Source organism: Oryctolagus cuniculus, chromosome X, assembly GCF_964237555.1.
Source record: "Oryctolagus cuniculus chromosome X, mOryCun1.1, whole genome shotgun sequence".
In the NCBI taxonomy this organism is placed as follows: domain Eukaryota; kingdom Metazoa; phylum Chordata; class Mammalia; order Lagomorpha; family Leporidae; genus Oryctolagus; species Oryctolagus cuniculus.
The window spans coordinates 30,204,409-30,221,248 of NC_091453.1; the positions used below are offsets into that span (position 1 = coordinate 30,204,409).

General features: G+C 43.1%; 1 protein-coding gene across 1 annotated transcript in view; it reads right to left on the reverse strand.

The window, feature by feature from the left end:
• The window catches only part of EFHC2 (EF-hand domain containing 2), a 183,471-nt gene extending 177,788 nt beyond the window's left edge, over positions 1-5,683 (reverse strand). The window contains exon 1 of the mRNA XM_008272519.4: positions 5,442-5,683. Coding sequence (XP_008270741.1) covers positions 5,442-5,483 — 42 coding nt within the window. The 5' untranslated portion in view covers positions 5,484-5,683. The remainder of the gene's footprint in view (positions 1-5,441) is intronic.
• Positions 5,684-16,840: the final 11,157 nt, after the last annotated feature.

Consider the following 16,840-nt stretch of genomic DNA (forward strand, 5'->3'; position numbering starts at 1 on the left):
TGGTTTATTTTATATGTTAACTTTACCTCAAAATTTTAAAAAAAAGTTGGAGGGGATGGGTGGTTAAGACTCCTGTGTTCCATATCAGAGTTCCTGGGTCCTGAGCTCCTGACTCTGGCTTCCTGCTAATACTGACCTTGGCAGCTGCAGCGCTGGCTCAAGTGAACGGGTTCCTGCCTCCCACACTCCCACATGGCAGACCTGCATTGAGTCCCTGGCTCCTGGTTTCAGCCCCTACCCAGTCCAGGTCCTCATGGAAATGTGGAGAGCAAACTGGCAGATGGGAGCTTTGTCTCTGCCTCTCCAAGCAAAGAAAACACACACACACACACACACACACACACAAAGATGGAGAAAGGCTGACTAGACTCTGGGAAGGCTCCCTTAGGGGTGGGAGAGCAGCTCTGACCTTGGAAGAAGCTGATTTGGTTTTACGAGAGGCAAGAAGCCACAGAGGTGGCTCCACATGTGTGATTTTCAAACACTGACTGCAACCACAGTACAGCAGTATTTCAGCGCAGCCCAGGGCACAGACACACACAGGCAACGGTCTAACAAAAGTTCATGAGACAAAATCTACTCTCACTTTTTGTCTTATTCTATTCTTTTTCTATCTTTTTTTCTTCTTCATGTATTTGGAAAGCAGAGTGACAGAGAGACACAGAGAGAGAGAGAGAGAGACAGAGATCTTCTATCCACTGCTTCACTCCCCAAACTGCTGCCACAGCCAGGTCTGGGCCAAGCTAAAATCAGGAGCCAGGCACTCCATTATCTTTTTTTTTCCTTTTAAAAATTGTGGTAATGATTCATTAATTGCCTATTTTATTTGACTGCTGTGAATTCAAATTTGTCTTTCTTCTTAAAGAAGCATTTGCTTCATCATAAATTAAGTGGACTGGCTATTTACAACACAGACCCCTAAAATGGTGGCAAGGTAACATTATACAAAGCAGAAAGAGAGTGAGCTCCTTGCTATTCATAAGAGGCATTCGGGATCAGCTCCACAATTCTGTCCAGAATTCTGAAGAAAGGATTTTTAGGTTTGGCTAGAAATGTTCCTTTTAACTTTCATATCCTGGCATTTTGACAGTATGCTTAAGATTCTCTTAGCTCAATACAAATCCAGCATATAAATTGTTGGGAAAAGATACTGTGTGTCTGGAATTCAGTTGTGATCTTTCCCTAAGGTTTTCAATTAATTCATATCAAAATAATGTTAATGTCATCAGTGCTACAAAGGTTTATATTTTAGAAAGCACATGCTTCTTTTATCTCAGACCCAGAAATGTAGGTTACACATCACCTGGCTGTGCCCAGAAACCAATCTATTGTTCCTGACTGATAGCAGTTAAGTAAGGGGGGAATCAAGCTCCTTTTTAACTTCCATGAAAAAGCAGTGAAAGTTAGCTCCTGCTACAATTGTAAACCCAAATAGCTGAGTAATTATGCTAGCTACAGGAGGCCATGTTTTTTCACTTGATAATTTAATTCAGCAAGGGTGGGTTGAGGTGATTAAAAGGCCAGATTTGGCTTTATTGACTTTCTCGTCATTTATTCTACGCCAGAGAACATCTTAACTAAGTACAAGCTGTAAAAACAACAGATAAATATCTTGCAACACATAGCACATTTAACACCAAGACTAGCGCAGCAATTTTTAAACTGTAGCCACCCGATTTGGGTACATACTGGAACACTTAATATAAATATCCATATGTTAAATGACAGTCCAAGGTATCTAGTAAGTATATTGTCATTCTCTAGTTCCCTCTTTCTTCTAGTTCTCTCTCTCTCCCCCTCTCCCTGCCCAGGCACAAAATAAATGCTAAATAATAAATAAATAAATACTGCTTCAAATATGTTCATGAGTCTAGAAACAGAGGCATCCATAGATAGATGCTTCATTTATGACAAAGATGGCTCTTCAGAAAAACGGACAAAGAGTAGCATTTTCCATAAATGGCCCTCTGTCTACTGAATATCCACATGGGAGAAACATAACTTGACCCCTCCCTCTTTTCAAACACACACAAATGCACCCGCACAATGTACTCTACTTGGATTTAAATGTGAAAAGAAAAACAGCAAAGTTTCTAGAAGATAACATGGGGAGTTATCTTTCTGACCTTAGAGGAAGCAATTATTTCTAAAACAGGAAAGGGTTTCAAAAAATGGAATTAAAAGGTAAGTTTATTTTGGTACAAAAGATTTTTGAAATCCATGCATAGCTTTTTCATTATATACATTTTTTATAAACTTTTGAAGACCTGTAGTAGGAAAGAAAAGGCAGTAACATAAAAGAAAAACTATTCATTAAACATAGTTAAGAGAGTGAAAAGGCCAACCACAGAATAGACGATATTCAAAATACATGTAGAAATCACTAAGAAACCTAGTAGAAAATGAGACAAGACAGAAGCAAACACTACACAAAAGAGAATATCCAAAACCCAATGAACACATAAAACATGCCCAACTTCATCAGGAATCGGAGAAGTGCAGGTTAAAAACTCAAAAACTATGGTGGGCATTTAGTGCAGCAGCTAAAATGCCACTTGGTACACCTGCATCACACATCAGAGTGGGATCCCACATCAAATCTCAGCTGTGCTCCTGATTCCAGCTTCCTGCTGCTGCACACCCTGGGAGGCAGGCAGTGATGGCTCAAATGGTTGGGCCCCTGACACTCACATGGGAGAAGGGAGTGAGTGCCTGCTCCTGCCTTGGGCTTGGCCCAGTCCCTGCTATTGTGGACATTGTCTGTCCTTCCTGCTCTCTGCCTTTTAAGTAAAAATAAAGAAATAAAAACATTTTTAGAAACCTACAGAGTTGCACTACATCCACTGATGAAAATATCTAAAATCTAAAAGACTAACAATATTGTTTTAGAAAATTAAATAAATGCTTCAAATAAAATGCCAGTGAGAAATTAAATTAGTATAATTACTTTGACAGCATCCACTAAAGCTGAACAAATGAATACCATATGATCTAGCAACTAGAGCAAAAGGCATGAACAAGAACAATCATAACTAAATAATTCTTAACAACCCCAGACAAGCCAAATATGTATCAAGAATAAAATGTCATATTCATACAAAGGAATACTATGAGTACAAGGCAATGAGAATGTACAGACTACCTCTACAGACTAACACATGGACAAATCTCGCCAATACAATTTTAAACTAAAAAATAGCCAGGCACAAAAGAATAAACACCTGATATTTCCATTGACAGTAAAGCTCACACGGGAGCAAAACCTCATTATAGTGACAAAAGCCAGGATAGCAGTTACACTGGGAGAATAAGGAAGGGATATTGAACAGAAAGGACCACCAGGAAATTTGCTATATAAAATACAAGAGGCTCCATTAAATTTACATTTCAGACAAAACAACAAATAATCCTTCAATGTTACAAACACTGTCCCGTGCAATATTTGGAATATGTATTTCTATTTGCTTTATCTGGCAACCCTCATCCAGGGGGATGCCTTTGGAGTACTGGTAAGATTCTATCGCTGGGGCTGGCACTGTGGCCCAGTGGGTTAAAGCCCCGGCCTGTAGCATCAGCATCCCATATGGGCACCAGTTTGTGTCCTGGCTGCTCCACTTCCGGTCCAGCTCTCTGCTGTGGCCTGGAAAAGCAGTGGAAGATGGCCCAGGTGTTTGGGCCCCTGCACCCTCGTGGAACACCCGGAAGAAGCTCCTGGCTCCTGGCTTCAGATCAGCTCAGCTCTGGCCATTGCAGTTATTTGGGGAGTGAAGCAGCAGATGGAAGATCTCTCCCCTCACCCCCTCTCTCTGTCTTTCAAACAAATAAAATAAATCTTAAAAAAAAAAATTCTATCTCTGAGGTTCATTTTGTGATCATCCAGTGTGCATTTTCCTGTACATGTGTTGTACTTTACAATTTGTTACAAAGTCTTTGAAAAAGCCATCGGTCATCAGAAGTGTCCTGAGCCTAAAGCTGGGTGCTCTGCTCTCACGTTTTCGAAGGTTACTTTCACACAGTACGCTCCTCCTAGAATTGTTGTTGATGCCCTTGCCTCTCAAGGGCCTTTCTTATTTGTGTGGCTGGCTTCATCTTATCAAAGGGCGATGCTATGCTGGAAGGTGTCTGCCCGCCAGCCAAGAAATGCAGAAACCAGCGGTAAAAGTTAAGCCTGACAAGCCAGAGTCCACGGGCAGTGGAGGCTGAGGGTGTCAGAGTCCAGGGGCCTGAAGCTGCAAAGGAAGCTGGGATTCTGGGACAGAGACCCTGCTTAGCATCCATAAAGACAAATCCTTCAGCTGTGGCCTGCTTTCCAAACTATCAGAGGCACTTCCAAATACCTCGAGTGACTTCATTTAATTGTATAACTTACCTTCTCCTACAGGCATAACTGGAAAACCCAAGCAAAAAGGCAGTAAACCCATACTAACGAAAGCCTGAATCACTTTCCAGCTCTTGTTTAAATAACAGGCTGGCTACTGCCACAAGTCCTTTAAGACTCAGGGGGTTTTGTGTTGTGGTGTCTGTACCTAACCCTTCCTAGTTCTAAATAAAGAAAAAAAAAAAAAAGAGTCCTTCCAAATGTGGATATCCCACCATCTCACTTTATAAAGTCTGGGACTACACTTTCCAGGGTGATGGAACGCTTCCTATGTGCTAGCTACCTCCCTTGAGAGTGCCAGATATCTAGGATTTAATCACAGAAACTACAGTTTATCTGTTTCACACAGGAAATCGAGGCTAACAATTAGGGCTTGTGCGTTGTGCATGCCGTGCCTGAAATCCAGCTTCCCTACCGAAATTGTGTAGCTCTGCGCCTCAGTTTCCTCAGCTGTAAAAGGGGAATAAAAACCCTGCGGGCAAGCGTTGTGGTGCAGGGGGTTAAGCCCCGGAGTCTCATATGGCTCCACTTGGGATTCACCCGCCAGCGATGCGCTCCAGCCCCTGCACCCACGTGGAAGACAGGATGGACTTCCGGACTCCTGGCTTCAGCTTGGCCCAGCCCTGGCCATTGGGGCCAACTGGGGAATGAACTAGCAAGCGGAAGCGCTCTCTCTCTCTCTCCCTTTCAAATAAATCAATCTTTTTTAAAAGTGCCTAATTCAAAGGGCGGCTGGGAGCGGGCTAATGTGTGGAAGGGGCTGAAAGCCCAGTGCTTGGCACACATAGGACGTTGAGCTCAACGGTTATTATCATCACAGCATCAGCTAACCCTTGAGGCTCCTGCCACCTTATAAGAACTCTATGTATTTAATGTACACAACAGCACCCAGACGCGGTCAGAGAGGTAGGGGAGAGGGCCTGTAAAGTTTGGTCCAAGCACCAGGCAATCCACAGGGCGGGAACCAGCTGCGGGAAGGTCCGGGGAGGTGGCCTCGCGCCACCGCCGCCTGGAACCCCAAATTAGGCCTGGACCTCTGACCTCGGACGCCCTGACTACTCACATTGCGGTTGAAGTTGTGTCCTGGTAGCACCGGCAAGGCCATGGCTCCTCCGCGTCTGAGGCTCAGAGGGTCCGAGCGCCGACGGGACCGCGGCCCTCACGCCGCTGCGTTGTTTAACCCCCGCCCCCACGTTACCTGGAAACGGGAGGTGGGGTCACGGGGGGGAGGGGCTGCGGCGGGCCGGGGGGCTTCGGGCGGGGCCGGGACAGAACCTTCGCGTCCGCACCTCCGCCCCCGCCCCCGCCCCCATCCCCGCCCTCTACGCACACTCAGTTGGGAAGCACAGGCACAGGGCTGCCGACCCCGCTACAGTCTGCTTCAGCCGCTTTAGGGAGCTCAGCTGTGGACTTCAGCTCCTCGAATTCTTGCCGCAAAGTCTGCTTGCTTTGTTTGTTCATTTGATGATTACGTTGAGTTCCAGCTCACGGCGAGGTGGAGAAAATAATACGATGCCCCTGTGCTCACTGAAATGTAACAGGGTTTTCTGTTGCATTTTACATCCGCTTTTGTTTGGCAAGGAAATGAAGCTAAAAGCACAAGTACCCTCCGCAAAAGCCCATTCTAGGGATAGCCCCCACTTTCCTCTATATTTTTATATTTAAATGTAAGGAGCGATCAGGAATAGCCAAGAACGGGCTCAGGCGACACAAAACGTGACCACTGTCTCCCCGTAATACACCCACAATGGCCAGACAGGAGCCCCCTCAGTTCCTTTCTGCACACTTAACAGCTAATCCCTCCCTGAGCCTCACTGGTTGGACAACAGCTGGTTCTCTCTCAGTCACCACTTCCTATTTGGGTTGAGGTCCCATTTTTCCTTACCAGATTTTCTTCTTTAAACAGAAAAAAAAAAAAAAAAAGTCTAATTGACCTTGCCTCGGCGCCATGCTTTTTGTAATTCATGATACAACTGTTACTCTTGTGCTGCAATAATCTACCCTTCCACAGCCTTCAGGGGCAAACTCCTTAGCCTGGTCTGAATACACCCTCCATGCCTTCCTTTGCCCCCTCCTCCAGCTCCAAGAAACCATAGGCAGCTTCCAAACTAGGTTCTGCGGTGTCTCCCCATTGGGCTTTTATTAATGACACTATCTGCTAGAAACACCCTTCCTTCTAATTGTTTTAAATCTTTTATTTATTTGGAAGGCAGAGCTACAGAGAGAAAAGGAGAGACAGAAACAGAAACCTTCCACCCTCTGGTTCGCTCCCTAAATGGCCACAACGGTGGGAGCTGATCCAGGCCAAAGCCAGGAGCCCAGAACGCCATCTGGGTCTCCCATGTGGATGCAGGGCCCCAGGCAGCAAACTCCTTCCTTAACCAGATAAGCCATCTTCTGCTGCTTTCCCAGGCCTGTTCCGTGGGCCGCCAGTGGCTTAGCCCACTGCTCCACAAGGCCAGCCCCACCCCCTTCTTTGTCTTTTGCTGGGGTAACCCTTTCTTGTCTTTCAGGATGGGGTTCAGTGTTAGGGAGGAGCCTGAAAGGTTTGGCCATTTCTGGGAAATATTCCTTCACCTTCCTCCTGCTCTCTCCTCCATCTGAGTTGGGTGCCTCATTCTAATTGAGGCTTTCATTGTACTACATTGTAATCACCTGCTTACCTGCTGCTTCTCTTTAAATGTCCCACAAATTCTGCCCCCAGCAAGGACTGCAACTGCTTTTTTAAAAATTCATCAACAATATCCATTATTGTTCTCTGTGTTTACAGATTTTACACTACAAATTTCTACCACCTGTTTATCTAAGATTGTGTTTTTGAGATTTCCACATGTTGCTACATGTAGCTGGAATTCATTCAGTTTCAATGCATTGTACAATTATACCACCAATTGTTTATCCACTTGCTGTCATGGTGATGACAATTAGGTTGTTTCCAATTTTCCAGTAATTATTAGCAATGCTCCCATGAAAGACCCTCAGTCTACATGTTCCTTTGGAGACTAATTAGGGACATACTTAAAGGTGAACCGCTCACATTTAGGGGTGCACGCCTTCAACTTAATTAGATCTTGCTAAATGATCCCCAGAAAGATGAATCAGTTAAGAAAGTTCCCCTCTTCCATTTTATCCTTTCAACAGTGGGTGTTATCAAATTGTATAATTTTGGGTGATCCTATGAAAAAGTGTGAAATGATATGCCGTTGTTGTTACGTTTAGAATAGCTCCAGGCTTCTGGCCTTTTATACCCCCAGAGATGAGACAGAAAGGAGACAGAATCGACCTCAACAGACAGGTTACTTTATTAAAGCAAAGAGGGGCAGCAGTCCATTCTTAAGAAAAGACTGTCCCACAGCACACTTACGGCTGGGGTTTGATCTGGTTAAGGAAGGAGTTCACCCCTGTTGAGGGAGAGAAAGGACTTTGCAGCTGGCAGAAAGTGGGGAGCAGGGGGCTCTTTGAAGCCTCTGGGAACTTTTCCTCTTATCCGTTTCACAAGCTCCCCCCGGGCAGCTCATCTGTTTTGCTAGTTGTTTTGCAAGGAGCCTGGGGGAGGTTGAGCCTGGTTGCAGCACCAAGGGTCTCAGTCAGAGGGGAGGACACAGGGCGGGGAGGGGGAAACAGGAAGGGGCAACCAGCCCTTTAGTTGTATTGATTTCTCCCTAATTCCTAGTGCAGCTGATCATCTTTCCTATGCTTCTTATCTTTTTCTGTGATTCATCTATTTATATCCCTTGCTAATTTTTCTTTTTGTTAGTAAGGTATTCTGATTTTTAAAAAAAATTTTATTTGGGGCTGGTATTGTGGCATAGCAGGTAAAGCTGCCAGCATCACATTTGGGTGCTGGTTCATGTCCCAGCTGCTCCACTTCCAATCCAGCTCCCTGCTAATGGCCTGGGAAAGCAGCAGAAGATGGCCCAAGTGCTTGGGCCCCTGCCATCCATGTGGGAGACCTGGAAGAAGCTTCTGGCTCCTGGCATTGGCCTGGCCCAACCCTTGCCGTTGCAGCCATTTGGGGAGTGAACCAGTGAATGGAAGATCTTTCTATATATGTATTTCTTCTTCTCTGTCTATAATGGTGCCTTGTATTTTCCCTTTCACTCAAGAGTTGTTCAACAGAATATTTTAAAGTTTCTAGTCAGAAGGGATTTTTGGATTTTTTAAAATTTGTTTTTAATTCTAGTTTTGTTGCACTATGATAGGAAAGAATTGTTTATAATCTGTTGCGTACAGCTTACTGATACTTCCCTTGTGATGTAATATTTGATCAATATTTTTAAAGATTCATTTATTTGAAAGGCTGAGTTACAGACAGAGAGGGAGAGACAGAGAGAGGAAGAAATATGTTCCTTCTGCTTATTCACTCCCTAAATGGCCACAAAGGCCAGAGCTGGGACAGGCCGAAGCCTGGGGCCTGGAATTCCATCTGGGTCTCCCATGTGGGTTCAGGGGCCCAAGCACTTGTGCCTTTTTCCACTACCTTCCTAGGTGCATTAGCAGGGAGCTGAGTTGGAAGTGGAGCAGCTGAGACTCAGACAGACACTCCTATATGGGATGCCAGCATCTCATCTTAACCCACTGTGCCACAACACTGGCTCCTGATCAATTTTTATAACTGTTGCATGTGCAGTTGGAAAGGAAGATGTATTCACTATAATTACGTTCTGATGTTCAACATGGATCAATGAGATCTGTTTTATTGATTATGTCATTTACTTTTCTTATATCCTTACTTACATTTCCACTACCTGATTTGTTTTGCACTAGAAATTGTGTGTTAAAGTCTCCTACTAGCTGGGTGTTTCTATTTCTATCATCTTGCATCTGTAGTTTCTGCTTATTTTTTTTTTAAAGGAACCAGGATTTGTTTAAAGATTTATTTATTTATTTATTTATTTATTTGAAAGGCAGAATTACAGAGAGGCAGAGAGAGAGAGAGAGAGCCTTCCATTCACTGCTTCACTCCCCAAATGGCCGCAACAGCTGGAGCTGGGCCTATCCTAAGCCAGGAGCCAGGAGCTTCTTCTGGGTCTCCCACGTGGGCGCAGGGGCCCAAGGACTTGGGCCATCTTCTACTGCTTTCCCAGGCCATAGCAGAGAGCTGGATTGGAAGTGGAGCAGCCGGAATTCGAACTGGTATCCATATGGGATGCCGGTACTGCAGGCGGCAGCTTTACCCGCTGTGCCACAGCGCCTGCCCCAGTTTCTACTTTTTAAACATGCATATTTACTGCATAAGTTTTGTAACTCTTATACCTACATTGTGAAATTGGCTTTAAGATTATAAAATATCCTTTTTGTCACATTTAATTATTTGTTGACCTGAAGTCTACTTAGTGTGATATCAGGATCACAGGGCCCACTTACTTATTTCCATTTGCCTGGTACATCTTTCCTCAAGGCTTTATTTTTAGCCTCTCTGAATTACTTTGATTTAGACATGTCTCCCACACACCACATATAGTTGACTCTTGCTTTCTGAGCATTGAAGATATTTTTCTTTTAGTACGTGAGCTAAACACATTCACATTTATTGATAAGACTGGTATTTCTGGTCTTAACTCCAATATATAATTTTATGCTGTAATCATCATGTGTATTGTGTATATTTACTGTTTCTTTTTCCTTAAGATGTGTTTTCTTTTCTATAATTTTCTCTGGGTGCTTAGGAAGGCTTGCATTTTTGTTCTACTGTTTATCTTTGTACTTTAAAAGCTTTTAAAACATAGATTTGAAAAAAAAAAAACCTCAGTTTTACCAAGTACAGTTGGCCTTCTGTATCCATGAGATCCACATTTGTGGATTCAACCAACTGTAATAGAAAATATTGGGGGAGGCATGCACTGTGGCATAGTGGATAAAGCTTCCACCTGCAGTGCCGGTATCCCATATGGGCACCAGTTCGAGTCCCGGCTGCTCCACTTCCAGTCCAGCTCTCTGCTATGGCCTGGGAAAGCAGTAGAAGATGGCCCAAGTGCTTGGGCCCCTGCATCCACGTGGGAGACCCAGAGGAAGCTCCTGGCTCCTGGCTTCGGATCAGCGCAGCTCCAACCATTGTGACCATTTGAGGAGTGAACCATCGGATGGAAGACCTCTCTCTCTCTCTCTGCCTCTACCTCTCTATAACTCTGACTTTCAAGTAAAAAAATAAATAAATCTTTTTTAAAAATTTGGAAAAAATGCACCTATACTGAACATGTACAAAAATTTTCTTTTCCTTTGTCATTATTCCCCAAACAATATGTATGGTATAACAACTATTGGCATAGCGTTTCCATGTATTAGTTTATGAGTAAGCTAGAAATGATTTAAAGTATACAAGAGGATGTATGCAAGTTTTATACAAACACTATCCCATTTTATACAACAGACTCGAGCTTCTGTTATTTTGATATCTACAGGGCATCCTGGAAGCAACCCCCACAGATACCAAGGGGCAGCCAGAACATTTAATTCCTTTTAAAGTGATTATAGCTGATACATTAAAATTTTTAATTTCAAATAAATATAATTTTAATTTTTAGAAATATTTATTCTTTTTCAATCTATTCTTTATTTTAATTATAATCTTGCTCTTTACTTAAAGTTTCCCTTGTTACTTTTTAAAAATTTTTATTTATTTACTTGAAAGGCAGAGGGATAGAGAGAGAAGGAAGAGTCAGAGAGATTTTCTACCCCCAAATGGCCTCAAGAGCCAGGTCTGGGCCAGACTGAAGCCAGGAGCCAGAAACTCCATCCAAGTCTCCCACATGAGTGACAGGAACCAAAATACTTGGTCCGTCATTTGCTGTTTCCCGGAAGCATTAGCAGGAAACTGGGCCAGAAGCGGAAATGGGAGTAGATCCCAGGCTCTCCAATATGGGATGGGGAGTCCCAAGGAGCAACTGAACCTGCTGCGCTACAACACCTGGCCCTCCTTTACTTTATCTTTTCAATCGTTTTAAACATACTCAGCCCAGAGTCCTTCACCAGGAATTCTAATGTCATGTTCTTGTACTGTCCCTTTCGGATGTGGCTGACTCCCCTTCATGGCAGGCTGTCTCCTCGCAGTTTACAGTGACCTTGCCTAAGTGGGCACTTAGAGCTGGGACTGGCACCTTCGGATTCCACATTGACGTTCTTTCTACTATGCCATAGCTCACACGCACTGTCCACCACACAGTCCCAGCTCCGCTCCACACACAGAAGCCTCTGCCTTCCACAGTGAGAATATTTTCCAGACAACAAAGCAGTTCTAATCGCAGTGACATTCCTAAGGAAGTAATGGAAGAAAATATCTTAAATTCAGGTCCTCTAAAAAATTGAGGACCTGAAGCTGCCACACAGTCACACCTGCCACCTACTTTGAGCATGTTGATCTCTCTCTACCTTTGCATTTCTTTGGATACTTCCCCCATTCTGCCCGCTCTCCCCTTTGTAGAGATTTCTAGATTCATTGAGTCAATAATTTTTCATTTCACAAATGTGCATTGAGCGTCTACTCTGATGTGCTAGGACCTCTTCCAAACACTGGAATAAATCAGTGACATGGACACAGGGGACAATTCTAACCACTCCAGATCAGATCGGAGACTTGTGACTTCTTGCTTCATTCTCCTTCCACGACACATATCTTCCCACTTCACTTCCCCTGACACATCTACTGCAAAGAACATCCGAAATGGCATATAGCCCTTTTAAAAATAAATTTAAAGTAAACCAGTTCCAAGAATTGCAAGACACCCCCGAAATAACTGAAGACACCTGCGGGCATGCGGAGACCAGTCCTGGGAAGCACTGTCATTGATGTTCAAAAAGTCTGTGATACACGCCCATGGATGAAGAAAGCAGAGGGGAGGCTGACACAGCTAACACTTCTGAGCAAGCTCAAACTGGTCGAGAAGCAAGGAAATATTTGCCCAGTTGGAGAATTTCTTTTGAGGAATGAGGTCATCTTGCAACCAGAGCCTTTCTACAGCATACAAGAGCCCTGTGCAGCAGGAGGGAGTACCTTTGACCGTGATTTTGCACAGACTTCCTTTTCTCCTCCCGGGAAGCCTTACCTGTCAATTCTCCCTTATCTTGATGTCCTCATAAACATCCCTGCCCCATTCCTCTGGGCTCCTGAAAGATGCCACTCTTCTTCATTATTTTGAGCTTGCTTGGGTTACATCACATTTCAAGTTCTCATCCAGAGCGTTTAAAGAAGAATTAGCATCAGTCTTTCAGAAACTCTCCCGAAGAATAGAAAAGAAGGAAATACTTCTTAACCCATTCTATGAGGCCAGTATTACCCTGACACTGAAACTAAAGACATCACAAAGAAAGGTAACTACAGACCTGTTTCTCTTATCAATGGAGACAGAGAGATCCTCAATAAAATATTAGCAAACCAAATCTACTAACAAAGGATTATATACCATGTCCCAGTGGAATTTGTTCCAAGAATTCAAGTTTGTTTAGCATCTGAAACGCAATCAGTGTAACACACCACTAATACAATAAAGGACAAAAACCACATGGCCATTTCAATAGATACAGGTAAAGCATTTGTTTTTCTTAATGGAAAACTTTTATTTAATAAATATAAATTTCAAAAATATAACTTCTGGATTATAGTAGCTTTTTCCCCCCATAACCACCCTCCCACCTGCAAACCATCCCATCTCCTACTCCCTCTCCCATACCATTCTTCATTAAGATTCATTTTTACTTAGCTTTATATACAGAAGATCAACTCTATACTGAGTTAAGATTTCAACAATTTGCACCCACACAGACACACAAAGTATAAAGTACTGTTTGAAGATTAGTTTTACCTTTAATTTGCATAGTGCAACACATTAAGGACAGAGATCCTACATGGGGAGTAAGTGCACAGTGACTCCCGTTGTTGATTTAACAATTGACACTCTTATTTATGACGTCAGTAATCACCCGAGGCTCTAGTCATGAGCTGCCAAGGCTGTGGAAGCCTCTTGAGTTCACAGACTCTGACTTTATTTAGACAAGGCCATAGTCAAAGTGGAAGTTCTCTCCTCCCTTCAGAGAAAGGTACCTCCTTCTGTGATGGCAGGGAAAGCATCTGAGGAGGCAGACATTTGGCACAGTGGTTAAGTCTCCACATGGGACACCTGGATCTCATATTGTTGTATCTGGGTTTGAATCTTGGCTCTTCCACTTCTGATCAAGCTTCTTGCCAATACACCTGGGGAGGCATTGGATGATGGCTCAAGTACTTGGGTCCCTGTTACCCACATGGGAGACCTGGATTGAGTTCCAAGCTCCTGGCTCTCAGATGGGTTGAAATGGACCAGAGAGCTAAATGTAGCAGCTAAAACTACCAAACACATAAAAGAAAATACAGGAGTAAGTCTTCTTGAACTTAGTGTAGGCAATGATTTGTTAGATATGACACCAAAAGTACAAGTGAAAAAAGAAAAACAAATCAATTAGACTTCGTCAAAATTAAAAACTTTTGTGCTTCAAAAAGAACTTTTGGTTATCATCAAGAAAGTGAAAGGACATCTCAAAGCATAAGAGAAAGTATTTACAAACCATATATCTAATAAACAACAGAATTGTAACTAGAATTCACATGTAAAAATTCATAATTCAAGAGCAACAGCTATAAAAAATAAACAACCCAATTTTTAAATGGGCAAAGGATTTGAGTAGATATTTTTCCAAAGAAGATAAACAAATGTCCAATAAGCAAAGATTCTTAACATCATAAGTAACTAGAGAAACGTAAACCAAAACCAAAAAGAGATACCACTTTATACCAACTAGGATGAGAGAGAGAGAGAGAGAGAGAGAGAGGAAAATCACAAATGTTGTCATGGATGTAAAGAAATTGGAACCCTCATTCATTGCTAGTTGGAATGTAAAATATTGCATCTACTTCAGAAAACCATTTGGTAGTTCCTCAAAAATGTAAACACTGGATTATCCTGTGACCTAGCAATTGCAAATCTAGGTACACACTCAATAGAATTGAAAACATACGGCTGAGGACAGACTTTTGGCCTAGCAGTTAAGACCTCTGTGCTCTCTGTGCCCAAGTTTGATATCCACCTCTGGCTCCTGACTCCAGCTTCCTGCAGATCCTGGGAGGCAGCAGTGCTGCTCAGGTAACTGAATCCTTGCCACCCACATGAGAGACCTGGGTAGCATCCCAGGCTTCCAGCATCTGCAGGGCCTAGCCCCAGGTATTGTGCAAATTTAGGTAGTAAAACAAACCAGCAAATCCAAGATATCTCTCTCTCTCTTTCTCTCTAATAAAGAAAAAAATTAGACCTATATTTGTACAAAAGCTTGTACAGAAAAATGTATAGCAGCATTATTTATAACAATCAAAAAGTGAAAATATCCCAAATGTCTATCAGTTGATGGATGGATGAGAAAACTGAAATATGTATACAGTAGCATTTATTCAGCTATGAAATGAAATGAGTTGCCACATGCTACAAAACCTTGAAAACATTAGTGAAAGAAGCCAGACACAAAAAGCCACATATTGTACGATTCTGTTTATACAAAATGTCCAGAATCAACAAATGTATAGAAACCAAAGTATATTAGTGAGTGCTTGACAGGGACTGCTGACAGGAGACAATGGGAAGTGGCTGCTAATGAACATCTTTTAAGGGTGATGCTAATGTTCTGGAATAGCTGGCAGTCCATGTACAACTTTGTGAACACAATAAAAGCCACGGAATTGTACACTTTTAGATGAACTCTGGGGCCTGGGTCATGGCACAGCAGGCTAAGCCACTATCTGTCATGTAAGTATCCCATATGAGTTCTGATCTGAGTTCCAGCTGCTCTACTTCCAACCCAGCTCCCTGGTAATGTTCCTGGGAAACAGGGGAAGATGGCCCAAGTATTTGTGCCCCTGCCACACACATGGGAGTCCCAGTTGGAGTCTGTGGCTCATGGCTTCCATCTAGTCCAGCTCTGGTTATTGTTGCCATTTGGGGAGTGAACCAGCAGATGAAGATCTCTCTCTCTCTCTCTCTCTGTGTGTGTGTGTGTGTGTGTCTGTGTGTGTCAGTCACTCAAACAGTCTTTCAAATAGATGAAAATAAATCATGGTTTTTTTTTAAGGGAGCTATATCTAGCACCTACAATGTAAGGGCCTATTGAATTCTTATTGGAACAAACTGTAAAATAAAGTTTAGAAAATGGAGAAAATTTAAATACTGACTGGATATTTCATTTCATTAAGGAATCATTGTTAAATGTTTTATCCCCTTTTTTATAATTTGAGAGGCAGAGACAGTTCCCATCTACTGGTTCACTATGCACATGCCCACAACAGCTGGAGTTGGTCTTACACTTGTGGGGAGCAACTCGGACTATACTGTTACTGGAATTAAGACTTATTCTATACATCTGCTCTCCCACAATATGGCGCTGGGAGAGGAGCAAACAGCTTCTACCCAGCTGCCTCTCACCAACTTGACAAGCTGCAGGAGCTGCTCCTGATTGGAGGAGAGCAGCGTGCTCAGCGTGTGGGTAGCAGAGCACGGATTGGTGGAGAGGACTGTATAGGAGGAGAGAGACGGCATGGTGGTGTGGGTTGGTTGGAGAGTGCGTTGGAGAGTTCGCGGGGAAGTTCGTTGCTTCGTTCTTTCTCATTTCTCTCTACTCATTCTTGCTTTGGGAGTTCGCTGTTTACTTATTCTTACTTTACTATAGAAAAGACTTGTAAAAAAGGGTAACAACAAGCGTCCGGTCTGGTGCGGCTCCTCCGCGTGCGGAGGAGCAGCAAATGGTGCCGTGACTCGGATATGAAGCCTAGGCAGGGTTTAGTGTCGTTCCTCCACGAAGAGGGGGAGCGACAACACTGGGCTGGGGCTGGAGCAGGAAGCCAGGAGCTTGGAAGCCAGGGGCCAGGAATGCATGTGAGAAGACAAGAACCCGATTACTTGATTCATTATGCCTGCTCCCATGGACTGCGTTAGCAGGAAGCTGGAGTCAGGAGCTGGAAGTGGGTTTTGCTTCCAGCCACTCTGATGTGGGATGTGAGCGTTTTATTCAGACTCAACCAGTAACCCAAACACACATCCTCATTAAATACCTGAGTTATGACAACAATATTGCAATTATTTTCTAAAAGCACTTCTCTTTTAGAGATAAATACCACAGTTCTGTTGATGAAATGATACAGTGTCTGGGATTTGTGTCAAAATAATCCAGAGGTCAGGAGAGGAGAGAAAATAGATACATCAAAATGAGTCTTCTGCAGAGTAACGGAAACAATAAATAGAGTGAGGAGACAACCCATGAAATGAGAGAAAATATTTGCAAGCAATAGACCCAATAAATTCCAATAAAGGGTCATTGTGTAAAATATATAAGGAACTGAAACAATTCAATAGTAAGAAAACAAATCAAAAACTAAGTGAAAGACCTAAATAGGTATTTCTCAGAAGAAAACACACAAATGGCCAATGGGTAAATGAAAAAATGCTCAAT